Below are 26,516 nucleotides of genomic sequence, written 5' to 3'. Positions count from 1 at the left end.
AGGCCCTACACTTTTATCGTCCTGCTCTCAGAGCTCCCAGATTTCAGATTCTTTGCCTGTTACAGAGCCAGCCCTGCCTTAGCTTTCTATCCAAACCTGCATGCTCAGACTCATGAAAACCAACACAAAGAAGGGTCTCCTAGCTACCTGAACTACAGGATCTGTTTGAAAGCAAATTGTTCCTGAGAATATATATTCCTTGGGTCTTACAGATCCCTAGATGGTCTGAATAGTTTGTGCTGGACTACTAATCTAACAACTGATGGTTTGAACCCAACCAGTGGCACCACAAAAGAAAGGCCTGGTGATCTGTATCCCTAACAATTCCACTAAACCCACTCTGTCAAGTGGATTCTGACTCACAATGACCCTATAGGGTTTCTGAGGCTGTAAATCTTCACAGAAGTGAACTGCCTCATCTTTCTCCTGAGGAGTGGCTGATGGATTTCAGCAGCAGAACTTTTGGTTAGCAGTACAAAGCACAACTCATTGTATCAGCAGGGTTCCTTCCCTAAAGATTATTGCTGTTGTTGTTATGTGCTGTTGAGTTGGTGCCGACTCTATACAGCAACCCTACACAGAGTGCCAAGGCTGTAACCTTGAAAGGTGCAATAAACCTCACCTTTCTCCCATGGAGCAGCTGGTGGGTTTTTGAACTGCTGACCTTGTGGTTAGCAGTCCAGTGTTTATCTAAAAAGCTACCAGCACTCCCCTCCCTAAAGAGTACATCCAAGGAAACCCTATGGAGCAGTTCTACCCTGTAACACATGGAGTTGCTATGAGTTTGAATGGACTTGACTATAATGGCTTTTGCTTGGGGGTCTTATTGCCTCTTCCCCAAAACCTCCAGTGGTTTATCAAAATGTTTCTTCTATGCAAACACAGGGCTCTCATTAAGAGGCATCTGGGAGGAGATTGTTTTCTCATCTCAACTCTACACCAACTCCCCCTTCATCTTGGTGTTAGTGTCAGCAGAAGCTGAGGAGGAAATGAGGCCGGAGAGGCAGAGGAGGAGGGATTGAGAGGAAAGGGGAAGCTGAGTCTCTTCAGAAGCCAGTGGGAGAGACAAGCCTGCAGAAGAGAGCTGGCTAGCTCCATCTGCCCCCTTTCATCTGCCAGCACCTGTGGAACCATGAGCCAAAGCAGGGATTTCCAAGGTAAGAAAGGTGGAGCAGATAGGAGCATAAAACTAGGCAAGGAGATAAGACAGCCTTGGACTTGGGTGCTGGGAGTTAAGTCAAATCAGTGGTGGGTCCACGGCCTCTGAACCTTTGTGCTTGCTCAGGGGGCAAAGCTTTTGGACAGCTGAAGGCCCAGCAGGAAGAGCAACTGGAAGAAATTAATAAGGTAAAAGAAAGAACTAAGCTGGTAAGACCTGGGGAAGGGGACCCTGGAATCGGGGAGAGGCCTCTATCAGAACCCTTCCTCTCTACCTCTACCACACACACACAGCTATTCCTGGATGATCCTAAATACAGCAGTGATGAGGAGCTGCCCTCCAAGCTGGAAGCCTTCAAGAGTGAGCAGGGAAATTGGAGGGGTGGGGAAGGCAGTAGGATTCCCCCCAAAAAAGGAGAAGGGAAAACTGAGGCACAAAACTTTTGTGGTGAGAAAAGGGAAAGCTACCCCCTTGAATGCAGTCCTTCTCCTTGACTTGCACTTCTCATTCTGCTCTCTAGGTCCCCACGCCTTAACAGAGTCCTTAATCCCGAACTCTCTCCCTATACCCTTCCCTGGGATACTCTCCTTCCACAGCTTCTCCTTACCTAGCACTCTCTCAGCAATCCCCTCCTCAATCCATGCCCAGCCCTCAACACTGCCAGTGGGCCTCTGGCCAGCAATCACCCTCCCTGCTCTCTCTCCCACCTAGAGAAGTACATGGAGTTTGACCTGAACGGAAACGGAGATATTGGTGAGAAAAGGGTGATTTGGGGGAAGTGTGCAGACCTAGGAAGGAAGAGATCTCCCCTAGGTTCTCTACCTACCATAGTAAAAGGAGGGGGAATAGGAACAGGGAGATGGGGAAGGAAAGAGAATGGCTGATTGATCTTCTTCTCCCCTCCCCCATCCTTTGTCACCAGATATCATGTCTCTGAAGCAAATGATGGAGAAACTTGGGGTCGCCAGGACCCATCTGGAGCTAAAGAAACTAATCCAGGAGGTGTCTGGTGGCTCTGGGGAGACATTCAGCTACCTTGACTTCCTCAAGATGATGTTGGGCAATAGATGCAGCATCCTAAAAATGTGAGAGTTCAGTTCCAGCCTCCCCCATACTTGCTTGTTTTTTCCCTGCCCCTTCCTATCTCTAAGTTATCTTCAACACATTCCCCAGCTCCATTTCTTCCATCCTTAGGCCCTTCCAAGGTTCCACCCATCTCCATCCATGATCTTGGTCCTCACAGCTCCCAGAACTTCCATCCTTCTTCCTCCTTCTTTCACCCTCACAACTTCCACCCACTCCAGGATTTTCCAAGCAGTCTAAGATCATTTTCTTGAGAGGAATGTTCCCTGATCTGTGTGTCTCTTTCCAACTCAACTAGGATCCTGATGTATGAGAAGAAAGCAAGAGAACAGGAGAAACCAACAGGTGCCCCAGCCAAGAAGGCTATCTCAGAGTTGCCCTGATTTGGGGGGTGAGGTGAGAATGAAGGGACTTCTAATGACCTCAATATGGAAGAAGACTAAATTGTAAGCTAGAGTCAAATTGCAAGTGAAATAAAACACCCTCCTCCTCCAGAAACAGTCAGTTTGGTCTTTTGTGGGGAGATTTGTTTTTCCTGGGAGAGGGAAGAAGCACCTTCAAGGGAAGAGCAGCAAGGAACAATCCATCCATAATTACGTACCATGCCTACTAGTAAATGTAGATGGGTTTATGCATAGAATGGAACTCAGATGTATAAGATAGTTTTGTCCTCATGGAATTTAGGTCGGAAGAAAAGACTTGCACAGACAAAAAAATTTACCACTCAGGCTCTGGTCAATTTTATGAAGAGCAAGTGAACCATCCTTGAACCAATGTTTTCCAAGGAGCTCTGGCAGTGTAGTGGTTACAAGTTGGGCTGCTAACCTCAAGGTCAGCAGTTTGAAGCTGCCAGCTGTTCCGTGGGAGAAAGATGAGGCTTTCTGCTCCCATAAAGATTTACAGCTTCAGAAACTCTATATAGGGTTGCTGTGAGTCAGAACCGACTCCACAGCACACCACCACCACCACCACTATAACCTTTGTGACCTTGGCAAAGTACTCAGCCTGAGTCTTTCATCTGAAAATGAGGATAGTATGACCTATACTTTAGTGCCTGACATATAAAAGCCAAGTTGACTCTAATACATATCTACCCTCACGAAACAAAATGTTGAATATAAATATAAATTGTTGAATGGAAAATCAATTTGTTCTGTAAACTTTCACTCAAATCACAATAAAAAAATGAAAAAGAAAACTCATAGTGACCCTAAGGGACAGAGTAGAGCGACCCTATCTAAAGGGTTTCCAAGGCTGCAAACGTTACAGAAGCAGACCACATCTTTCTCCCATGTAGTGACTGGGGAGTTTGAACCATTGATCTTTTGGTTAGCAGCCAAGTGCTTAACCATTGAACTATCAGGACTCCTGACATATCACAAGCCCTCAGTAATGTCTAAAACTCAAATGAGTGAATGGCCAGATGAATGGAAGTACTGGTTTTATTGACGTAGTAAAAGATTTCTTGGATCCCCTAAGAACTTGATTGAACCTCAGCATAGTGATCCTGCTTGGTCACCTTAGAGCAGGTGGTGGGCCGGCAACGTCTTGCGTATGGGGTCCCCAGCCGATCTCCTCCCTCCCTTCCTTGGATGGCGGCTGTTTATGCTAGACGTATGGCCAGAGACGGGTAAGGATCACGTGGAACCTCGGCAACTTAAGACAGAGCCATTGCCATGCTGCAGTGAGTTTCAATGACTGGTAAGACTGAGGAATTCGCACTGACCGCCTAAGACAGGCAGCGTCCCTTAAACAAACAATAAATAAGGAGGATTCGGATGCAGACCGTGCAGACCTGGTCAGGAGGCCAAGCCCCTGTGGTCCCAAGCGTTGTTGACCATCCAAACCATAGGCTCTGAGGATCAGACATTAGCTACCTAGTAGACATAGCAAACTGTCCCTCATCTGATTATTCAGTAATGCTTGTTAGTAATCTCATATATGAGCCCTGGATATCCACAGACAAATGTAAAAACCTTCCCTAAAAGCCGAGACTGTAAATTCCAAAAAGGCAAGTGCCCCCCCCCATCCAAAAAAAAACTAAAGAGGATAGAGAGAAACACGGTTAACTGATGATATATGGAGGGGATAATAATCAATGTAATGAAACAATGAAACAAGCTATATGAATGGTTGAATGTGAAGCTGATGATGTGCCCTGTAAACTTTCACTCAATCCAAAATAAAAACATTTAATTAAAAAAAAAGATTTCTTGGAGAAGAGTCAACTAGGCAGAAAGAAAAGTCAACAGAAAGGCTCCAAGGTGAGACCATGCCTCATAACAGGAAGGTAAATAAAGACATAAAGCCAGAAACATAATTGGAACCAGATCATCTAGAACATTGTAAGCCACTGTAGGAACTTTGGCTTTTACTCTGAGACAAATGGAGAGACATTACAGATGTAAAAATCATGTGGCAGGACTGGGTGGGGCTGATGAAAGGAGATACAGATAGGTCTCTTGTGATACAATAATGAACAATTGTTATCAGGACTGATTGTGAGGGTTGGAAATGTAAAGGTAGACGTTTTGTAGCAAGAAGGGGAGTGATTAACTTTTCAGTCTAGGAGCAGAGGTCCCTGGGACCATCAAGGGAGAAGACCAGAGAGTGGGACCCTACCCAGAGAAGCAGCTATGCCGGAGATGGAGGCAGAGACATTGATGTGGAGAGATGGAGCAGTTGGGGACTTTAGACCCAGAGAGGGAGAAAGGCTGTGTGCTGATGACTGGGGGAGCAAGCTTGTAGTGTATACCCTTTGGTTGGCTGATGATGCATGGAGGGGATTGTAACCATGGCAATGAAATTATATATGATAGGATGAATGTAAAGCTAATATTCTCCCATGTAAACTATCACACAATTCACAATAAAACAGTTTTCAAAAAAGAGTGAACAGAATGGAAAATCCTCTACATATTTAAGACATATATTTAAAACCAATGGTCAACACTATTTTCAATAGAAAGGCAAGAATGCCCTTTATAACTACCACTATTTAATATTGTACTGAAGTCTTACCAGAGCTACAAAGTAAGAAAGGGAAATTAAAGGCATTCAAATTGGTAATGAAGAAGGAAAACTATATACAGGTGACATAATTTTATACATGGAAAATCCCAAAGATTCAGCAAGAAAATTATTGGAACTCATTGAAAAGTTCAGCAGTGTCAATACAAGATCAATATACAAAAATCAGTTGAATTCTTTTACACTAACAAAGAGAACTCTGAAAAGAAAATCAGGAAAACAATACCACTTACAAAAAATGAAAAAAGACTGAAAAACCAGAGATATTAATTTATAATGAAGTCAACTACAAAGCAAAAGGAGGGAATAGTATAGGTACAGAACTTCCAAATGGAGAGGAAGTCAAGTAGATTTCAAGATAAAAGACTGTATTATATGGGAAAATTTTTAAATAAATTAACAGGGTAACCTCAAAGAAAATTAATACATGTTCACATCAAAATAAAGGAAAGTTTTAGTAGAAAGATTTAGTAGACATTAACACAACAGAAATAAAGAAAATGAACAGAAACCCCATAAATAAAATGAACTCAGCACAGAAAATTATGTGGAACGAAGAAACCAGCAGCACAAAAAACACACAGCTAAATGACAGCAATTAATTCATTGCTGTTGTTGTTGTTACGTGCCGTGGAGTCAGTTCCAATTCATAACGACCCTGTACAGAAGTTTCCGAGGCTGTAAATCTTTATGGAAGCAAAAAGCCTTATCTTTCTCCCACAGAACAGCTGGTAGTTTTGAACTGCTAACCAACCATAAGATTAGCAGCCCGAATCAAAGCCACTACGCTCACTGAATGTAAATAGATTAAATGCACTAGACAAAAGACAGAGATAACATAATGGATGAGAAAACAGTATCCTTCCATATGTTGTCTATAAGAGACACATCAAAAAGACCTTTTGCTTTCTTCCTGTATGATGTTGTTGATGTCAACTCTTCGGTTTTCAGTCACTAGTGTCTAATGCATCAAATCTGTTCTTGAGACGATCTCTAAAGTCAAGGTGGGGGATATGTTCGAGGTCATATTTGACTCTTGTGGACTTGTTTTCATTTTCTTCCACTTCAGCCCGAAGTTGCATATAGCTAGAAGAGTCATATTACGAATTTCACTGCACTGCAACAGGTTTGGTGGAATCAGAGAGCAAATGTTCAATTTTGGATGTACTGAATTTGAAGTGATCTATTGGAGTCCTGGTGTGGCACTGTGGGCTAATGTGTTAGACTGCAAAGTCATTTGAACTGCAAGGTCAGAGGTTCAAGCTCACCAGCTGCTTCTTGGAAACCCTATACAGGATCGCTCACTATGGGTCAGAACCGACTCTATGGCACTTAACAACATTGGATACCCAAGAGAAGATGTCAAGTACATAGTTGTCTGTGCAATTCCAGAGTTCAGGAGAAGGTCTGGGAAGGAGATATACCTTTGGGAGTCATCAGGGCATAAATCCTATTTCAAGCCATGAGACTGGATGTCCTTGAACATATAGTTTTTGTAAAGTGGGGTGAAAGCACATTTGGAGTGGGTTTAAGAGAGAATGGGAGTAAAGAAATAGGAGACTGTATGAGTACCTTTTCCAAGAAGCTTTCCTGAAAAGGGAAGCAAAGAAATTAAGTGGTAGCTGACTAGGCAGAGGGGATAAAAACAATTTTGAAATTTAAGAACTGAAGTTGTTTTAAATGTCTTACTGTGCCACAGGAAAAATATATCTGATTCCTGCTAACTTTTCTAACACTAACAGAAAGCCATTCCCTTTATTTAGTCACACCACCATAAGCATGGGTCTTCAAACCCATGACTTTGTTCATCTGCTCATTTAATAAATGGAGAAAACATTGAAGCTGTGAACTACTTCATTTACTTGACTACACAATCAATGCTCATGGAAGCAGCAGTTAAGAAATCAAACAACATAGTGCACCGGGCAATTCTGCTGCAAAAGATCTCTTTAAAGTGTTCAAAAGCAAAGATGTCCCTTTGAGGACTAAAGTGCACTAAACTCAAGCCATTGTATTTTCAATTGCCTCATATGCAACTGGGAGTTGGACAATAAGCAGACCAAAGAACTGATGCATTTGAATTGTGGTGTTGACAAACAGTAAAGAATATGAGGGAAAGTTCATGCATAAAATGGCAGTAAAAGATAATTTAATTTTTCCAGGAATTTTTTTAAGTCCCCTCTTATATGATGGGCTGCCAGAAGAACAAATCTGTTTTGGAAGTATAACCAGAATGTTCCTCAGAAGATGGCAAGACTTCATCTTATGTATTTTGGCTATGTCAACCGGAGGAACTAGTCTCTGGAGAACATGATGCCTGGTAAAATAGAAAATCAAAGCCAAACCTACTGCTTTTAAATTAATTTTGATTTATAGTGACTGTATACGACAGAGTAGAACTGCTCCCATATGGTTTCTAAGACTGTAAATTGTTTGTTTGTCTGGTTTGTTTGTTTGTTTTTAATGTCTTACTGTGAATTATGTGATCGTTTACATGGAAGAACATTAGCTTTACATTCATCCTATCGTATATTGTTTCACTATCACAGTTACAATCCCCTCTATGCATCATCAACCAACCAAAGGGTATACCTGCAAGCCTGCCTCCCGGTCATCAGCACACAGCCCCTCTCTCTCTCTCTGGGTCTAAAGTCCCCAGCTGCTCCATCTCTCCACATCATCATCTCTGCCTCCATCTCTGGTGTCACTGCTTTGCTGGGTAGGGTCCTGCTCTCTGCTCTTTTCCCTTGTTGGTCCCAGGAACCTCTGCTCCTGGATTGCAAAGTCAGTCACTCTCCTCCTTTTGCTACAAAACCTCTACCTGTACATTTCCAATCCTCACAATCAGTCCTGATAATAATTATTCACTATTGTATCATAAGAGATCTATCCACATCTCCTTTCATCAGCCCCGCCCAGACAGATTAGCTACTACTCAGTGGAGATTCTACCTTCCTCCACGCCCTCTGGATCTAGGCTCCCTCTTGAAAGCTTGTAAGCCAGTCACTTCTTGCCTTTGTAGCCCCCACCATTTTGGGTAGCCAATGTCCAAGTTGCCTATCACTGTCTACACTGTGTATGGAGGGGGTGGGAATAATCCTCACTGTAAAGATTTGTTCCCTCTTTTGAACTACTGCATCCATAGGTATAGGTCAAGTTCATCATATTGTCAGATTACTCTTTTTTTCCTCTTCTTTCTTCTTCTAGTTGAGCTCTGATCATCCAGTCACTGAAGCCAGGATAAGTGGGTATTATCTGCAAGTGTGGGTGTTCTTATGCATATGTCCTCTCTTATCAGCTGGATGCTTCATTCTCCACTCTAGTCCTCTGTGGCTATGTCACTGACTCTGGGCCCAAGAGTCCCCAGGTCTTGCCATACTGCTGGCCAACCAGGTCTCCACCCGGGTTCACAGGTGTCTATTGAATGTTGTAGGGCTTAGGTCATAGCTTCATTGATGTTCTTCCCTCACTTCCCCTTATCAGTGAGGAACGTGGTCACCAATCAGAGCATGTATTCTCATTGAGTATTAGTCTTGGAAGGGGGTTTGCTCTGAGGGGACCAGACCACTTGCCTTAATGTCTCCTGGGTGAGCAACTTATTCTTGTAGTAATCAGTAGGACTGCCATTATTGTTTTGTATTTTTCCTGTAGGTCTTTCTTTCAAGAAGTATCTTCTGTTCTTCTAGCCACTCCAGGCTGGTCTGCTTGTCCTTTCAAGTGCAAATTTTCCACCTCAGAAGATTCTGGATGCTGTTCAGGATTCCACCTATGGTCTTATGTAATGCAGGGGCTCTGCAGGAAGCCTCCTTCACTGGGCCCACTGTAGCCCCATTTTAGGTATTCCAATCAGTTACAAGCAGAAGACTGACTTATAAGCTTTCTATGGTGATAATTCTAGCTATTCCTTTCTCTACCCATCAAGTGTTTATTTTATAATGGTATATCAGGGAAGTCAAGATTCAAAAGACAGCCAAACGTCCTAACATTATTTCCCCCCTTTTGCCCATTTCAACCATGTCTCAATCCCTGTATCCCAGAGCCCTGTTGTTCCAAGGTTGTTCATACATCATTATTTACCTCTGTCCCACTTAGCCCACCAAACCTGCCTAACTGTTTTCCGGTCTGCTTTATTCTTCCATTCCCCTCCCCCTTCTTGTGTATTGTCCCTCTCCCTAGCACCCAAACTATCCTGTGCCTATTCCCTACCCTGTGCTCCACCTTCCCCTCCCTCCCCTCACCCCACTCCCCACATCCATCAAAGAATTCCCCACCTCCTCCCTCCCCCCCCCACCTTTGGAATGAGTTCTTTTTCTTAGTCTTTTACTAAGACTGTAAATTTTGACTGAAGCAGCCACATCTTTCTTCTGAGGAGCAGCTGGTAGGTTTGAATCATCGACCTTATAGTTAGTGATCTAATCCTTAACCCACTGCTCTCTCCAGAGCACCTTGGTAGAGGGTTAGCAAAAAAGAGGAAGTCCCTCAATTAGATGGTTTCACAATGTGACTGCAACAATGGGTTCAAACATGGCAGCCATTGATGATGGCACAGGACCCGGCTGTATTTTGTTTTGTTGTACTTGAGCCTTTATGAGTTGAAACCAACTCATAAATGGTAACCGAACAACAACCTCAAACTTGGCTAAATTCTAACTAGTTGTTCATAGCTCCTACTAGGAGTCATGTTATTCTAGAAGGGTCTCTAAATCTCTCCAGGAATGGCCGGATTTTCTTTCTCTGAAATTCTTTAACATTCTGTGTAAACACTGACTTGAGTGGGCCTTCAAACTTTATTGGATGGGTAGTAGGGCTGATTAGAGTAGAGGGGTTTACAGTCAAGTAATAGAAGACAAAGGAGAAATCTACTAGTACTACTACATTTTGTAGCGCAGTGGTTATGAATCGGGGTGCTAACCTCAAGGTCGGCAGTTCGAAACTACCAGCTGTTCCGCGGGAGAAAGATGAGGCTTTCTGCTCTGGTAAAGATTTACAGCCTCGGAAACCCTGTACAGGGTCACCATGAGTCAGAACTGACTCCATGGTACTTAACAACTACATTTTGTGAAGTGAAACCCATTGTGAATACAAATTACCACTAATATCAAATATATAAGTATCATTGAAACGATTTTATAAAAAATAATTGTTCATCTTAGCCATAGGCTGCAGACATTTTGGTGAATAGGTCATTCATTCATTGCTGTATCTTTGTTTGAATTATTTGCATATATTTATGCAAATAAATCGAACAACCTAAAGAAGGCCTACACTGTGTGGTGTTGATGACGGTCTCCGATGGACTCTACGATTGGCCTGTCTACCCACCTCATTTGCATGATGTGATTTAATAAAAGGAAGGCATGAGTCATGACTTTTCCCTGGTCTACGTAAACTCCGCCCGCTGGCAAATAATCCCCGCAGCCGGCAGCTAATTTCTCCCGGCTCCCGTCTTCTCCGCCTCTGAAAGCGCCACAGATCTTACGCCGCTCCCTTCTACTGTCGGTTCCCTACGTCCCTCCGCTCCCCTCATTCCACGAACGCAAGACGCACGCCCCGCCTCTTCCTCCCCAACTCGTCGTGTAAATTCTGCGTCCCAACCGCCCGACCGGCCGATCGGCAGCGCTGCTTCCCACCCCCTCTACACGTATCAACGGCCGACGCCGGAGACCCGCCTCCTCAGCCAATCGCTGTCTTGTATCTGTAAGTCCCTCCTCCTTATGCAAATAACCCCGCATGCTCCGCACGCCCAGCCTTTTTTAAAATAAGGACAATCTTGGCAGGAAAGAGGGCCAGGGTAGAAGACGCTCCGCCCTTTATGCAGATTAGTAGGCGTGTTCTGCCGCGGAGGGAGGCGGGAGGTGGGGGGGCGCTCCCGGGGGCGGCGGTTGCCCGGATGGGCCGTTAGTCGGAGAGCAGCCGCGGAGTGAGCGAGGGAGACGGGAGGAGCCGAACCCGGCGCCATCCGCCGCCATCCGCCCCCACCCCACCGCCATCCCGTACCGGGGAGCCCCTAGGCACCGGTCCCGGGCCTCCGTGCACCCGGCCAGGTGAGTCTGTGCGAGCCGAGGGCTGACGCCCTTTTCCGGCGCGGGAGCGGTGGTGGCTGTGGCGGCGGCGGCGGCGGCGACGGCCGGGGGGGGAGGAGAAGCTGCCATTAGCCGCCGCCATTTTGTCCTCCTGCTGCCGGGGCCTGCCCGCCCCTCCCCCTCTGTTGTCCCCCAACCCCGGTCCTACACCCCTAGTCCTACTCTCAGGGTCTATATCCTGTTCCTTTCCCTTTCCACTCATCTTCCTTGCTTCATGGGGTGATTCTCGTGCCTTGGGTCGTAATTCCCACCCTGTGCGCTCCTGGCCCCGCACTCCTTTCTGGGGGCCTCACTCACACCCGCCGCCGCCCTGGGGTGGGCCGCCCCTCGGGTCATTTTCTACGAAAGCCTCTTTTTCTCCATATTGGACCCCCTCCTATCCCCCAGCACTCCTGTTCCCGTCTCTTGACACCAATCTTGGCGTCGAGTCTCTCCCACTCTGCTTTTATCCCACATCTTTGCTTTTTGCATTCCTTACTTCCCGTCCTCTCCTTTCTCGGTTTTCATGTTCCCTGTCACTCTCCTTTCTCTCCCAGCCCCTCTTTTCTCCCGGAGTCTCGACACTGCCTCCTTACACTCTGCTCTCTATTCTTTCTCTCCCATTCCTGCTTGCATAGAGTTCCCACCTTCCATATTCTCTTGGCTTTTTCACTCCTCGCTACTTCTATTCCTATTTCCTTCATATGTTTATTTTCACAGATTGGTCTCCTTCAGCACCATCCCTTTTTAACTCTATCCTATTATAAGTTCTCTGCTTTTTTATTTTTAGCCTTTACCCTGTTTCCTGCTGGATTTCCTTGCTTTCTTCCCACCACCTACCATCTCTTTACACTGCCCTCCTCCTCCCCCGCTACCCCCCTCCCCCCAATAAATTAATGCATGGTCACTCTGGAACAGACTGAGGCAGGAAAGTAGGGCCTGGTTGGGGAACAGAGGCTGGGGTATTAGGGAACGGAATGGCTGCATAAGGACTCCTCAAAGGAAATTGATGTTGATTCTGTTGGCCCTGTCTATGGCCCCATGGTTACAGGGTGCTCTACTTTTCTCAATTCTACGTAAATTAAATCCATGCTAGCCAGTATTTTATCTGGATACAAGATTTTCCATAAACAGGGATGAGGGTGAATTTAGGGGGAAATGGGGTATTCCAAATAGTTGGTGTTCTGTGGCTGGGAGTATGTAAACCTCCACTTGTTCCCTAAGAATGTATCTGCCACCAGCCCCCAGTTTGGCTGAGCAAGCTTATAAAATGCTTACAACTCCCAGCATACCTTTCTTCAAACCTCCCCAGATGGGACTGGAGGCTGCTGGGATTGGAGCCTGGGGCATAGGACCCTAGGGCATGGTTAAGGAGTTTGGTGTCTAATAAATAGATATAAGGTTCAATTCTTTGCATGATGGGATTGTATGCCTCTTTCTGGTTTTCTCATGGACTTAGACTTGCTTGCCCCCATTTGTAGGTATGTGATAGGATTTTGGTGGAGGGAACGAGAGATTATTACTTGTGGGAATAATGAAGCTGTTGCTCCCCTTCATAGGCTGGTACAAAGGGGAGAGTGTTTATACTATTTTATTATACATTATTATTTGGGTTTCCTTGGCAAGAGGTATCTGGGAGGAAGACGGAATATGGCATTTGGACTATGTGGACGCTGAATAGATCATGGTTGCTTAAAAGGATCAGAGGGCTTGAATCAGCAGGAGAGAGAGAAAACACCAAAGGGCTACTAAGGAGCCCTGGTGTGGTGCTGTAGGATAAGCACTGAACTCCTAACCACAAGATCAGTGGTTCAAACTCAGTAGTCGTTACTTAGAAACCCTATAACAGGGTTGCTGTGAGTCAGAACCAACTTAGCTTAGCAGCAAGGATGAAAGAGAGCTTCTAGGCTTCTGTTGGGTTCTGAAGAGAGGGTAGAGACTAAAGTACTTGAAGTCTGACTCACAGGCTCCGGCACGTTTTGGGGGAGGTGCCTGCAGGACCCAACGTACTCAATGAGCTTCCAGCGCAATGTCCGATCGCTCGGGGCCGACTGCCAAGGGGAAGGATGGAAAGAAGTATTCCTCGCTCAACCTGTTTGATACGTATAAGGGCAAGTCCTTAGAGATCCAGAAACCCGCTGGTGAGGGCCCTGCAAAGATGCTCCTAATTACTGGAATTTAAGCATAAATGGGGTATATATTTTCCAGTTCTTTGAAGGGAAACAGGGTAATAATAGAGATACTAAAAGACCAGGGGAGTACTAGAGACTTCCCAACTTCACTTTGGGTCCTGTGAGGGTTGCTGGGCTGTGGGTGAATTCCAGCTGTCCTCCTACAAAGGCGTGTCTGTGGTTCCCTGTCCTTGGACACGTAAGAATTGGAGGCAAAGAAATGTGGACTTGGAGAAGTCTCGGGCCAGTTTGCTACTCACAGGCTCAAGCTCACCCATCCCACATTAAATGTAATGCGTCTCTGCCTTTCCAGTAGGCATCTTAGAGATTTGTCAATGGCATGGGAACGTATGACTTCTAAGAGAAGTCTGCAATGAGTGGGTAATAAGACATTCAAGATGTGCAAACAGGACATAGGGTGGGAGACTGTCACATTTTCCATGGGAGACATTTGACACCCTCCACCTTTTCTCCAGTTGCCCCTCGCCATGGCCTGCAAAGTCTTGGGAAAGTTGCAATTGCCCGGCGTATGCCACCCCCAGCCAACCTTCCAAGCCTGAAAGCCGAGAACAAAGGCAATGATCCCAACGTCTCACTAGTGCCGAAAGACGGGACAGGATGGGCAAGCAAACAGGAGCAGTCCGACCCCAAGAGGTAGACAGGGCTTGGGATACCTAAAGTGATGAGTGTCTTAACTTTGAACTTCAGGGTGAGTAGGGGCTTGGCTTAGCCCAGCTGCATAAGAAGCAGAGAGGTCTTTCACCCTATTCTGGGTCTTCTGTTACATGATTAAGGAATGGTACCTTTAGCTTTCTGTCATAGATGGAGAGAAAGCATGAAGAAACAGAAGACAGCCTATGCAGGGTGACAAGGTTATAGTATTTTGTCCTAGGGTATATAAGTGGAAGCGGATGGGCCTGGTTTCAGTCCCCACCCTCTATTAGTAGGGGAGACATCTTGAGTCTTTGGATAACCTTCCCATCCTACCATCCCCTCAGTTCCGATGCCTCAACCGCTCAGCCGCCGGAATCGCAGCCACTGCCGGCTTCACAGACGCCTGCCTCCAACCAGCCGAAACGACCCCCAGCAACCCCCGAGGTACTTAGAGGAGAAGTGGATATTATTGAATAAGGACTGGGGTGGTGAGCTTGTAGCTCCACCACTACTCATTATCCCTCTGCTTCCCCAGAACACTCCTTCGGTTCCAAGCGGGGTAAAGTCCTGGGCACAAGCCAGCGTCACCCATGGAGCACACGGAGATGGTGAGTATGGGGCTGTTTGGGAAGTTTTGTTGCAGAACGAATCTTGCTGCTTGGGGAATGTGTAGGGGGTAGTTTTGAAGGCTAGATGCTAAATGGTTTGTGGTGCCTCCTAAGTAGACATAGTACTCTCTCCTGTTCTGCACCCTCACCCCAACAGGTGGAAGGGCATCAAGCCTACTGTCACGATTCTCTCGAGAGGAATTTCCGACCCTGCAGGCGGCTGGAGACCAGGACAAGGCTGCCAAGGAAAGGGACTCTGCCGAACAGTCGTCTGGGCCCGGACCAAGCCTCCGCCCCCAAAGTAAGTGGCCACTGTTTGTGCTTCAAACTCACTCGCCTATACCATTACCTCTTGGCCAAGTTATGGTCCCTTATTCTATTTCAAAACCGAATTCTGGTGTAGTCACTTTTCTCATAATTTTCAGTTCTACCTCTGAATCATCGGTCTCTCTTTTATCATTTCCAAAATACAGATTCTACAACTTGGAGGGACGGAGGTGGGCGTGGCCCTGATGAGCTGGAGGGCCCGGACTCCAAACTGCATCATGGCCATGACTCCCGGGGTGGGTTGCAACCTTCAGGCCCACCTCAGTTCCCTCCCTACCGCGGAATGATGCCGCCATTCGTGAGTTTGGATATCTTGTTTTGGCATGATTGCATTAGAATTTTGGAATTCAGGACTTAGTTTCTAGAGGAGGGGACAATTGGGAACTGGGAGCCTGGTGGGGTTCATAGAGTGAGGGGAAGGATCTCAGGCTTAGGGAGCTGGAAGACTTATTTGACTATTCTCTTGAGAAGCTCCTCTTGGGCTCTTTTGCAGATGTACCCCCCATATCTTCCATTCCCTCCACCCTATGGACCCCAGGGACCTTACCGATATCCCACTCCTGATGGGCCCAGGTGAGTAATCCAGGTCTGAGTTTGGTTGAGGATATGGGAGGAGATGGTTTTCTCTAGCCAGGAGACCCAGTGCTATATCGCAGTACACAACATGCCATCTTTACTTTCTCATTTGCCTTTCTGTATATAGTCGTTTTCCCCGTGTGTCAGGCCCCCGGGGCTCAGGGCCACCAATGCGCCTGGTAGAGCCTGTTGGTCGGCCTTCCATTCTTAAAGAGGATAATCTCAAAGAGTTTGACCAATTGGACCAGGAAAATGATGATGGTTGGGCAGGTAAGTATTAAAAGTTAAGAATTTATATCTTAAAAGGCAGAATCTGGTGGGCGAAAAAAAAAGGGGGATGGTATGGGGAAAGGCAGGTGAGTTCACTTCCAGGAAATCCAAGCCCTCGCAAAGTGCTGAGAGGAATGAGAATGGGAATGGGATGTGCTAAGGCTAAGAGACATGGATCTAGACTTCAGCGAGGGGTTTGCATCCCATTATAGTTACAGATCTATAGATCTTGAGTCCCAGGGAATATCTGAGAGTAGACTGTTGTTGTTAGGTGCCATTGAGTCAGTACTGACTCAGAGCAACCGTAAAAGCTAATAATATTCTTCACCTTTTCCCTCAGGGGCTCATGAGGAGGTCGACTACACTGAAAAGCTGAAGTTCAGTGACGAGGAAGATGGGCGCGACTCGGATGAAGAGGGAGTTGAGGGCCAGTGAGTTAGGACCATGTGGGGAGAGGAGGATGCTCAGTTTCTCTTGTTAGTTGCTGGGCTACACCTTTTTAATTCCACTGTTGGTCTGCTCACAGCAAGGACACCCAATCAGTTGCTGGTGAGGAACGGCCCCCTGAAGCAGATGGCAAAAAGGGCAACTCCCCCAGCAGCGAACCGCCCCCTCCCAAGACGGCCTGGGCAGAAACCTCTCGGCCTTCAGAGACAGAGCCAGGGCCTTCTGCCCCAAAGCCTCCCCCACCCCCACCTCACAGGGGCCCCACCGGGAATTGGGGCCCCCCTGGGGACTACCCAGTGAGTGTCTACAATGAGGGTTGAGAGGGTCAGTTGTGGGAAATGAACGTTATTTCTGAGTAATTGAAGCAATAGTAAGCTGGGGGACTGGGGTTAGAAGTGGGCTGCTATAGTGTAGGGGCAGCAGACCATCTCTGCAAAGGTTTGGGATGTGTTATTAAGCAAGTCTGGGGGAAATGGAAGACTTAACTAGGATGATAGTGAGGAAGAAGAATGAGGCTTGTGTGTTTGGGTACCTGAAAATGGAGGAATAAGTGAGTGATGAGTTTGACCATTCTCAGAAAGGCCACAAACTCAGGGGCCTAGTCCTTGCAACCGACAGCTAGAGGCTCTGCCTGGTCTGTATGTTGACAGGATCGTGGGGGCCCTCCCTGCAAGCCCCCTGCACCCGAAGATGAGGATGAGGCGTGGCGGCAGAGACGGAAGCAGTCATCATCTGAGATCTCCCTGGCTGTGGAGCGGGCCCGGCGCCGACGGGAAGAGGAGGAACGCCGCATGCAGGAAGAGCGCAGGGCAGCTTGTGCTGAGAAGCTCAAGCGGCTGGATGAGAAGTTTGGGGCACCTGATAAGCGACTCAAGGCAGAGCCTGCTGCCCCTCCTGCTGCCTCACCTACCCCAGCTCCACCTCCTGCAGTCCCCAAAGAAACCCCCACGCCTCCGGTTCCACCAGCACCAGCCTCAACACCAGAGAAAGAACCTGAAGAGCCAGTGCTGGCTCCTGCCCAGTCCACCCCCACCTGCACTGTGGCTCCAGCTCCCACCCTCATGAGTGGTGGTGGCAGCAGCAGTAGTCCCAGCAGTGGTAGCTTCGAAGGCATCCCAGGTACAGTGATGTGGGAATGGGTGCTACCAGGTGTTATTTTAATGAAGTTACGGGGGGGGGGGATAAATTAAAGAACAGTAGTTTTGTTTTTTTCTTTTTGGGACTGGAAACCACATGTACGTGTCACGTGTCTTAGAAGGTTCTAGTACCTGGGTTCCAGAATAAGTAGTGACCTAAAACCACTTTCCAAATTCCTAGAGTGGTACAAATAGTGGTATGTGTTATATTGGTGGCTTCGTAGGAAGTTATTGCCACAACCTTTGGCTCTGGAGAGAGACCATAAAATGTTTTCGTGGATCTTAACTGGGCACAAGGCTTTACTGTTCCTCAGTCTTCAGAGAGGGAACTGGAGGTGAAAGCTGAAATGCCTATAGTCATGGAATGTCTGTTGATGGACTAGGCCATTTTGAGTATTTTCTTTTCTGCAATGCAGTGGAATCCCAATTGCCCTCAAAAGAGGGTACTGAACCACAAGAAGAGGTTCCTCCTCCAGCTACACCCCCGACTCCGAAATTGGAACCCAAGGGTGATGGAGTTGGCACCACTCGGCAGCCCCTCAGCCAGGGTTTGGGCTACCCCAAATATCAGAAATCATTGCCTCCTCGCTTCCAGCGACAGCAGCAGGTAAGGGCCTTCCTTCCTTAGGGCTTCCTCTCCCTGGCTTCAGCAGCATTTGCTCAGCTCTTTAAGTGTCCTCTGGGTCCCAGTTTATCTTAGCTGTATCAGTTGACTTTTAAACCAGGCTTACTGTTCTTTCCCAGGAACAGCTCCTGAAGCAGCAACAGCAGCAACAGTGGCAGCAGCACCAACAGAGCTCTGCTCCACCTGCCCCAGTGCCCCCATCACCACCACAGCCTGTAACCATAGGGGCCGTGCCAGCTCCACAGGCCCCACCACCGCCCCCCAAGGCCCTGTACCCAGGTGCTCTAGGCCGGCCTCCACCCATGCCCCCGATGAATTTTGATCCCCGCTGGATGATGATTCCTCCCTATGTGGACCCTCGGCTCCTCCAGGGCCGACCCCCTCTGGACTTCTACCCTCCTGGTGTGCATCCCTCTGGTAAGGAGTATCACTGGGGAAATGTGGCTTCCAGTGAAGAGGGCATATTCTTAATCCTACCAAGATAGTTCTTTGACAGGGCAATGGGTTTCAGGGGAAGTAAGCAGGGATTGGGATTCTTTGGTAAGAGTGTATTTGGAGAGACTGATTTTTTTAAAGGAAATTGAATGCTTAATTCTGCTGTATTCTCATACAGCATAAGACCCAAGTTTATTGGAAACAAGAGATGGAGAAACTAGATAGGAGCACAAAAGGGACTGTGAAGAAAATAATTTTAAATTTTCCCCCCCCCTCAAAGGCTTAGTTCCCCGGGAGCGCTCAGATAGCGGGGGCTCAAGCTCAGAGCCATTTGAACGTCATGTGCCCCCCCTTCTCCGGGAACGGGGTACCCCACCAGTGGACCCAAAATTGGCCTGGGTAGGAGACGTCTTTGCCACCACACCTACCACCGATCCCCGCCCACTGACATCTCCCCTTCGCCAGGCTGCAGATGAGGATGACAAGGGTATAAGGTAAGTCTGGAGAAATGTAGGCATGGGCCGAGTGAAAGGATCTGGGAGTGCCCAGGAGAAAAGGGCACTTTGCATTACTGGTTAGATGGTCAGCGTGAACTAAAAAGAAGTGTCTTAAGTTATAATAAATAATTTTCTCTCCCACTTAGTTCTAGTTTCCACTTGCTGAGGTAACTCTTTTTTTTTTTTTTTTTAATGTCTTTCTCTTCAGGAGTGAGACCCCTCCCGGGCCTCCACCCCCACCCTATCTGGCCAGCTACCCAGGCTTCCCTGAGAATGGAGCTCCTGGGCCCGCAATCTCTCGCTTTCCTCTGGAGGAATCAGCTCCTCCAGGGCCCCGGCCGCTCCCCTGGCCCCCAAGCAATGACGAGGCAACCAAGATACAAGCTCCACCGCCTAAGAAGGAACCCCCCAAGGAGGAGACTCCACAGTTGACAGGGCCAGAAGTAGGACGAAAACCCTCCCGTGGGGTTGGAGGAGGCAGCCAAGGCCCTCCGCCACCACGCAGAGAGAGCCGCACAGAGACCCGGTGGGGCCCTCGACCAGGCAGCAGTCGCCGGAGCATCCCACCTGAGGAGCCAGGGGGCCCTCCTCGCCGAGCCGGGCCTATAAAGAAACCCTTACCACCTACAAAAGTTGAAGAGCTGCCTCCCAAGCCCCTTGAACAGGGGGATGAAACCCCCAAAGTTCCAAAGCCAGACCCACTCAAGACAACCAAGGGGAAGGTGGGGGGGCCCAAGGAGCCCACATCCATTGGAAATCTTTCCCCTGCTCCAAGGCTCCGGCGGGACTACTCCTATGAAAGGGTGGGTCCGGCCTCTTGCCGGGGTCGGGGCCGGGGCGAGTACTTTGCCCGAGGGAGGGGTTTTCGGGGAACCTATGGGGGACGAGGGCGGGGGGCCCGAAGCCGGGAGTTCCGCAGTTACCGAGAATTTCGAGGAGATGATGGTCGGGGGGGAGGTGGGACAGGGGGACCAAATCACCCCCCTGCACCCCGAGGCCGTACTGCCAGTGAGACGCGAAGTGAGGGTTCAGAATATGAAGAAATCCCCAAGCGGCGCAGGCAGCGGGGCTCAGAAACAGGCAGTGAGACACATGAAAGTGACCTGGCTCCCTCAGACAAGGAGGCCCCCCCACCCAAGGAGGGGGTACTTAATCAGGCCCCTCTTGCTCCCCAACCACCAGGAGCCCCCCTTTCACCAGCCCCAGCCCGTTTCTCCACTGCCAGGGGTGGGAGAGTCTTCACTCCTAGAGGGGTACCATCACGCCGTGGCCGAGGGGGAGGGAGGCCCCCTCCTACTGTTTGCCCAGGCTGGAGCCCTCCCACAAAGTCTCTAACCCCCAAAAAGCCTCCAGTAGGCCCTTTGCAACCAAACAAGGAGCCTTTAAAAGAAAAGCTGATCCCAGGGCCTCTGTCCCCTTTGGCCCGGGGAGGCAATAGTGGAGGCAGCAACATAGGCTTGAGTGTGGAAGACAACGATCGGCCCCGGAGGAGGCGACATGGTAGAGCACAGCAGCAGGACAAACCACCTCGTTTCCGGAGGCTGAAACAGGAGCGAGAAAATGCTGCTAGAGGGGCTGAGGGAAAGCCCTCTTCCCTGGCCTTGCCAGCCTCTACTTCAGGACCTGAGGAGGCCCTGGCAACAGCAGTGCCCCCACCACCTCGCCGGGCAGCTGCCAAGTCTCCTGATCTATCGAACCAAAACTCAGACCAAGCTAATGAGGAATGGGAGACTGCATCAGAGAGCAGTGACTTTGCTAGTGAGCGTCGGGACAAGGAGGCTCCGCTAGTGCTACTGACTCCCAAGGCTGTGGGAGCTCCTGGGGGCAGTGGAAGCGGAGCTGGACCAGGCATTTCAACTATGCCCCGTGGAGACCTGAGTCAAAGAGCCAAGGATTTAAGCAAGCGGAGCTTCTCCAGTCAGCGACCTGGCATGGACCGGCAGAATCGCCGGCCAGGCCCAGGGGGCAAGACTAGCGGCAGTGGAGGTGGCGGGGGCCCTGGGGGGAGGACCGGCCCAGGACGCGACAAGAGGAGCTGGCCCTCTCCAAAGAACCGAAGGTGAGTAGGGATAGATCAAAGATGATTCCCAGAGTTTAAAGTTGGGGAGAGAAAAATGTTGGGCACTGGGCCTTGAGGTACAAGGACAAGTGGACTCATTGGAAACTTAAGGTTCCCATTTCTAGGTAAAGTAATTGGAAAGCATTTGTTATCGTGAGGAATACCCATCTGTTACAACATTCCATTGTGTAGAAATTCAGAGAATGGTTCTAAAACCTTAATTTTTAACAGAATGGTACAGGTTGGAAGGGAGAGGGAAGATGAAGACTTAATTTTAGCAGAATGAGACAGCTTAGCCTGTAGTGGAAACGTAGGGTAGCACTGTAGTGAATATTGGAGCTGGTGCTCTGTTCTCTGCAGCCGACCTCCAGAGGAGCGGCCCCCGGGGCTTCCTCTGCCTCCCCCGCCCCCTAGCAGTTCTGCTGTCTTCCGCCTGGACCAAGTTATCCACAGCAACCCTGCTGGCATCCAACAGGCTCTGGCCCAGCTCAGCAATCGCCAAGGGAGTGCAGCTGCACCTGGAGGGCACCCAAGGCCCAAACCTGGGCCTCCCCAAACCCCTCAGGGTCCCTCCCCTCGACTCCCAACCAGATATGACCCCCAAAGGGCCAACAGCAATGGTGTTAGTACTGGTAAGCTGAAAGTGGGAAGGATGGGAAGTCTATGGCCAGGTGCTGGGAGCATTGGGTGTCTGTCCTGGGAGCTCTTCCTGCTAGATGTCTGTATTGTGCCATGGGAAGGTGTGACACAGGGTCAGAAATAGAGCAAGGCAGTTGACAGTTTGTCCTTTGCCCCAGACCCCCACTTCGAGGAGCCAGGGCCATTGGTGAGGGGAATGGCCGGGACTCCCCGGGACACTGCTGGGGTTAATCCTTTCCCCCAAAAACGGCGTGAACGGCCTCCCAGGAAACCAGAGCTGCTACAGGAGGTGAGAGAGGGGCTTCCTGGGGGTTTTTCCTGGCTACCTTTACACTCATTCCTGTGTGTGTGTTCTCATTACTTGTCACTGCTTGTTTCTTATGTGTGTGCTCCTTTTGTTCCCACACTTGGCTTCCAGCATTCCCTAATTCTCGAATACACATCTTGGCTTTGTCATTTCTTAACCTTTAGGAATCCTTGCCATCTTCTCATAACTCTGGATTCTTGGGCCCTAAATCTGAGGGGCCAGGCCCTCGGGGAGAGACCAGAGATGCAGGCACTGAGACCCTGACCCCTCACATATGGAATCGTTTACATTCTGGTGAGTAAAATTGAGTGGAGCAGAACTAGGGGATTGGTGTGAGAAATGGGCTTCAGGAGTGTCTTACTTCCTCTCTTCTGCTTGGTGCTTTCCTCCCTAGCCACAAACCGGAAGAGTTACCAGCCTGGCTCCGTGGAGCCCTGGATGGAACCCTTGAGCCCCTTTGAAGACGTGGCTGGCACTGAAGTGAGTGAGGCTAGGAAGGGGCGTATCTAGTTGTCTGGAGATGGGATTTATTGGAACAACGGCCATATTTTCTCCCCCTGTTTGGATTGAGTCTGCTACCTTACATGGTTTCCTCCTTCCTTTAGTTTGTGTATGTCTGTTGCAAGCTTGGATTGGGCAGGTATAATGGGGTGTTTTCTGCTGACTTAACTCTGCCTCCTCTCCTCAGATGAGTCAATCTGACAGTGGAGTAGACCTGAGTGGGGATTCTCAGGTGTCATCAGGTCCCTGCAGCCAGCGAAGTTCCCCCGATGGAGGACTCAAGGGGGCAGCAGAGGGGCCCCCCAAACGACCTGGAGGCCCCTCACCCCTGAATGCTGTTTCTGGTGAGGGTCCACCTGGCTCTGAACCCTCTGAACCTCCTAGGAGACGGCCAGCTGCCCCCCATGATGGGGACAGAAAGGTAAAGATAAGTATTTCCAGGACTCTGACTTTGACCTCTACTTTGTCACCTTTCTCTTCTATCTGCCTGTTTTGGGGGTCCCTAATTTTGGCTTCCCCTGACTCTACATTCTGTATCCCTCAACCTAGGATTTGCCTCGGGAGCAGCCTCTGCCCCCTGGCCCCATTGGCACAGAACGATCACAGCGTATAGACCGAGGCCCAGAGTCTGGTCTCCTCCGGTCATCCCATAGACCTGGCCCCCCAGTCCAGTTTGGCACCAGTGACAAGGTTTGTGTGGATTAGATCTGTAGGCATCCTGGGTTGGGTAGAGAAGGGGAAGGCCTGGGGAGGGTTTGGACACAGGACAGGTGTCAGAATCATGGAGCAATCTCTCTTACTCATGACCCAGGACTCGGACTTGTGCCTGGTGGTAGGAGACAATTTAAAAGCAGAGAAGGAGCTAACAGCGTCAGTCACTGAAGTGAGTAGGAGCGTAAGGGTTGATGGAAAGGCCTTTGATGTTTGGAGATTGCTGGTAATGATCTGGATGTCCTGGTGCCCTCTTGACAAGATTTCTCCTTCCCAGACCATCCCCATACCCCGAGATTGGGAGCTGCTCCCTAGTGCCTCTGCCTCTGCTGAGCCACAATCCAAAAATTTGGGCTCTGGACACTGTGGCCCCGAGCCCAGCTCCTCAGGCCAACGCCTATACCCTGAGGTCTTCTATGGCAGCCCCGGGCCACCAGGTTCTCAGGTAGGCCCCATGCCCCATCCTGTGAACCCTCAAACAATAATTACTCTTCTGCCTGCTGATTCATCATTAAACCCTTTTAAGTTATTCAGCTTTAAAACATGGGGGGTGTTTTTTGTTTTTTTCTCCCATTTTTGTCCTTCTTTTAATTAAGTGGGTAGGCTGGGTGAGCATTTCTTGACCAGAAAACCTGGAGCTCTTCCAGCCCTGTTCTCTTGCAGGTCTCTGGGGGATCCATAGATTCTCAGTTACATCCCAACAATGGGGGCTTCCGCCCTGGAACACCCTCACTGCACCCCTACAGGTAAGGAGTATATATGCCTATGGGTCTCAGAAGGAAGTGGGGGGAGAGAAGAAAAGGTCGATTATAGGGTGCCAACTAAGGGAGGAAATGGCTCTGACTTCCTGAGTTTTTGTCAGCTGACTGGTATCCCTCTCTTGCCTTTTCAGGTCACAGCCCCTCTACCTACCCCCGGGCCCAGCCCCTCCCTCAGCACTGCTCTCTGGAGTAGCTCTCAAGGGCCAGTTTCTGGATTTCTCAGCCCTGCAAGCAACAGAACTGGGGAAGTTGCCGGCTGGAAGCGTTCTCTATCCTCCACCTTCCTTTCTCTATTCTCCAGCTTTCTGTCCCAGCCCTTTGCCTGACCCACCCTTGCTTCAGGTAAGAAGTAAGCAGGTACTGCTAAGGTTAGGGAGTGAGGGGATAGGAAATATACTTTTAAGGGGAGTTGATAATGTTTCTCCATTTCCCAATAGGTACGCCAGGATCTGCCATCCCCCTCGGATTTTTACTCTACTCCTTTGCAACCTGGTGGCCAAAATGGCTTTCTCCCTTCAGGTGCCCCAGCTCAGCAGGTACCTTTTGTTTTCTACTTCCTTTCCTTGCCATTTTCTCCTCCAGTTTTGGCTTTCTTCCTTTTGTTTTGTTGTTGGTTTGATTCTGTGGCCTGGCTCTCTGACACATTTCCCTTATCTCCAACACATACTCCAATTGTTCATCACAGATGCTTCTGCCCATGGTGGACTCACAGCTGCCTGTGGTGAACTTTGGCTCTCTGCCGCCAGCGCCACCTCCTGCCCCGCCCCCCCTCTCTCTGTTACCTGTGGGCCCTGCTTTGCAACCCCCCAGCCTGACCGTGCGGCCACCACCTGCTCCTGCTCCTCGGGTGCTGCCTTCACCTGCCAGGCCCTTCCCCCCAAGCTTGGGGCGAGCAGAGGTAAGATACAGGAACTGGGGCAGAATTAACTTAAAGTTTTAAGTTGGGGATAGTGACTCAGTATCTCCGAAATGCACGTATTGAGGCATGAGTGTGTGTGTGTTAATTGCTAGATGGAAAATTTGATTTGCTCTGTAACCTTCAACCAAGTCACATTAGAAATTCCTATAACAAGAGTGGGAGAAAAATGTGGAATAACTGGAAATCATTACAAAAAAAAAAAAAAAAAAAATCATATTTATCAGATAACAGACTGGTGGAACCCTCGACTATCCTGTAGTTACACTGCAGGTCTGGACCTGAACTCTCAGCCAAAGATCGGTGAGGTAATCAGCCTTTTGAGATTAAAAGGGCAGTATTTTTTGACGTTTGAATTGCAAGGTCGGTGGTTCAAGCTCACCAGCCATTCCTTGGAAACCCTACTATACAGGGTTGCTACGGGTCAGAACCAACTTGATGGCACTTAACAACCTTTGCCCCAGAACAAAGTTCAGAGTCATTAGGTAAAAAGGAGGAATGGAAACAAACAGGGAGAAAGTGGGGACAAGTGATGTTACATACAAGAGATTGTAATGAGTGAAATGAAAACAAAATGCATGAATTATTGAATGTAAAACAGATGGTCTTTTCTGTAAACCTTTACCCAATTCACAGTAAAAATTTTAAAACAAAAACAGGGAAGGCATGGGTTGAGAATTTTTTTCTTTTAGCTGCACCCAGTGGAACTAAAGCCGTACCAGGATTATCGAAAACTAAGCAGCAACCTTGGGGGGGGACCTGGGTCATCACGTACTTCCCCAGCTGGAAGGTAAGAGATGAGAATGGGGATGCCAATTCCATCCCCAAGGACTTTGTATCCTTGGAGGAACCAGTTTCTGGATTTCTCAGCCCTAGGGGCCAAGTCCTAGGCTTGCTTTAAACGTCCTTTCTCCCTTAGGCCCTTCTCTGGCCTCAATTCCCGGCTCAAGGCCCCACCTTCCACCTACAGCGGAGTCTTCCGCACCCAGCGCATTGACCTCTACCAGCAGGTAAATCTGAAATCCTGTAGCCCTAAACCTAAATCCAAGAATTCTTACCTGAGTTTCCATCACTACTCTCCCAAGTATGACTTAACGCTTCCATATTTCCTGCCTCCACTCAGGCCTCCCCACCGGATGCCCTGCGCTGGATGCCGAAGCCTTGGGAGCGGACAGGGCCACCTTCTCGAGAAGGGCCCTCTCGACGAACAGAGGAACCTGGATCCCGAGGGGACAAGGAGCCTGGGTTGCCCCCACCCCGCTGAGGGGGTTGTTCCCCTTGCCCCCCCCCCTGGGGCTTGTATATAGATTATAAATATATAAGGGGGAAAGGGGTGGGTGGGGAGGGGTTGTGGGGCTGGAGCCTTGCTTCCCCTCCTCCCCCTTCCCCTGACCCCCTATCCCTGGGGCCGTTTGTTAAAAAATAATAATAAAAGGATTAAAAAAGTTTTTTTCAAAATGATTTGGGGGATGGGTTTGCATTGTTATGAATTATTTTGATTCCAGTTACATTGTAACAAACTACCTTAAAATGTCAACTATT

General features: G+C 48.7%; 2 protein-coding genes across 3 annotated transcripts; both read left to right on the top strand.

The window, feature by feature from the left end:
- Positions 1–1,132: 1,132 nt before the first annotated feature.
- On the top strand, positions 1,133–2,625 carry AIF1 (allograft inflammatory factor 1). The gene is made up of 6 exons (XM_006875606.1): positions 1,133–1,157; positions 1,286–1,347; positions 1,453–1,519; positions 1,871–1,912; positions 2,082–2,244; positions 2,541–2,625. The coding sequence occupies exons 1-6, from the start codon at positions 1,133–1,135 to the stop codon at positions 2,623–2,625; spliced, it is 444 nt and encodes a 147-aa protein (XP_006875668.1).
- Positions 2,626–11,131: 8,506 nt separating this feature from the next.
- PRRC2A (proline-rich coiled-coil 2A) lies at positions 11,132–26,413 on the top strand. 2 transcript variants are annotated; one of them, XM_006875604.1, is made up of 31 exons: positions 11,132–11,316; positions 13,301–13,475; positions 13,982–14,159; positions 14,504–14,603; positions 14,695–14,767; positions 14,925–15,068; positions 15,241–15,392; positions 15,588–15,667; positions 15,798–15,940; positions 16,281–16,371; positions 16,467–16,683; positions 17,038–17,506; positions 17,940–18,130; positions 18,268–18,565; positions 18,864–19,077; positions 19,289–21,139; positions 21,500–21,771; positions 21,937–22,067; positions 22,250–22,379; positions 22,480–22,565; positions 22,774–23,007; positions 23,136–23,276; positions 23,398–23,469; positions 23,575–23,742; positions 23,961–24,043; positions 24,190–24,400; positions 24,496–24,594; positions 24,744–24,956; positions 25,667–25,764; positions 25,894–25,984; positions 26,098–26,413. In XM_006875604.1, exons 2-31 carry the CDS (start codon positions 13,364–13,366, stop codon positions 26,236–26,238), a joined length of 6,483 nt encoding a protein of 2,160 aa, XP_006875666.1. In that variant the 5' UTR covers positions 11,132–11,316; positions 13,301–13,363; the 3' UTR covers positions 26,239–26,413. The 2 variants fall into 2 exon arrangements, with proteins under 2 accessions (XP_006875666.1, XP_006875667.1); XM_006875605.1 differs by having other exon boundaries at positions 13,264–13,475.
- The last annotated feature ends 103 nt before the right edge of the window (positions 26,414–26,516 follow it).

This window comes from Chrysochloris asiatica, unplaced genomic scaffold (genome assembly GCF_000296735.1).
Source record: "Chrysochloris asiatica unplaced genomic scaffold, ChrAsi1.0 scaffold00333, whole genome shotgun sequence".
Classification (NCBI taxonomy): Eukaryota; Metazoa; Chordata; class Mammalia; order Afrosoricida; family Chrysochloridae; genus Chrysochloris; species Chrysochloris asiatica.
Note: the sequence above shows the minus strand (reverse complement) of the source record. Positions and strands in the feature narration are given on the sequence as shown.

Excerpts from the sequence above, each read along its gene's own strand:
- AIF1 (XM_006875606.1), top strand. The coding sequence starts at position 1,133 with ATGAGCCAAAGCAGGGATTTCCAAG. Across the intron at positions 1,158-1,285 it reads CCAAAGCAGGGATTTCCAAG|GGGGCAAAGCTTTTGGACAG; the intron begins GTAAGAAAGGTG and ends GTGCTTGCTCAG. Across the intron at positions 1,348-1,452 it reads AACTGGAAGAAATTAATAAG|CTATTCCTGGATGATCCTAA; the intron begins GTAAAAGAAAGA and ends ACACACACACAG.
- PRRC2A (XM_006875604.1), top strand. The coding sequence starts at position 13,364 with ATGTCCGATCGCTCGGGGCCGACTGCCAAGGGGAAGGATGGAAAGAAG. Across the intron at positions 22,068-22,249 it reads AACCAGAGCTGCTACAGGAG|GAATCCTTGCCATCTTCTCA; the intron begins GTGAGAGAGGGG and ends CTTAACCTTTAG. Across the intron at positions 24,044-24,189 it reads CCCTCACTGCACCCCTACAG|GTCACAGCCCCTCTACCTAC; the intron begins GTAAGGAGTATA and ends TTGCCTTTTCAG.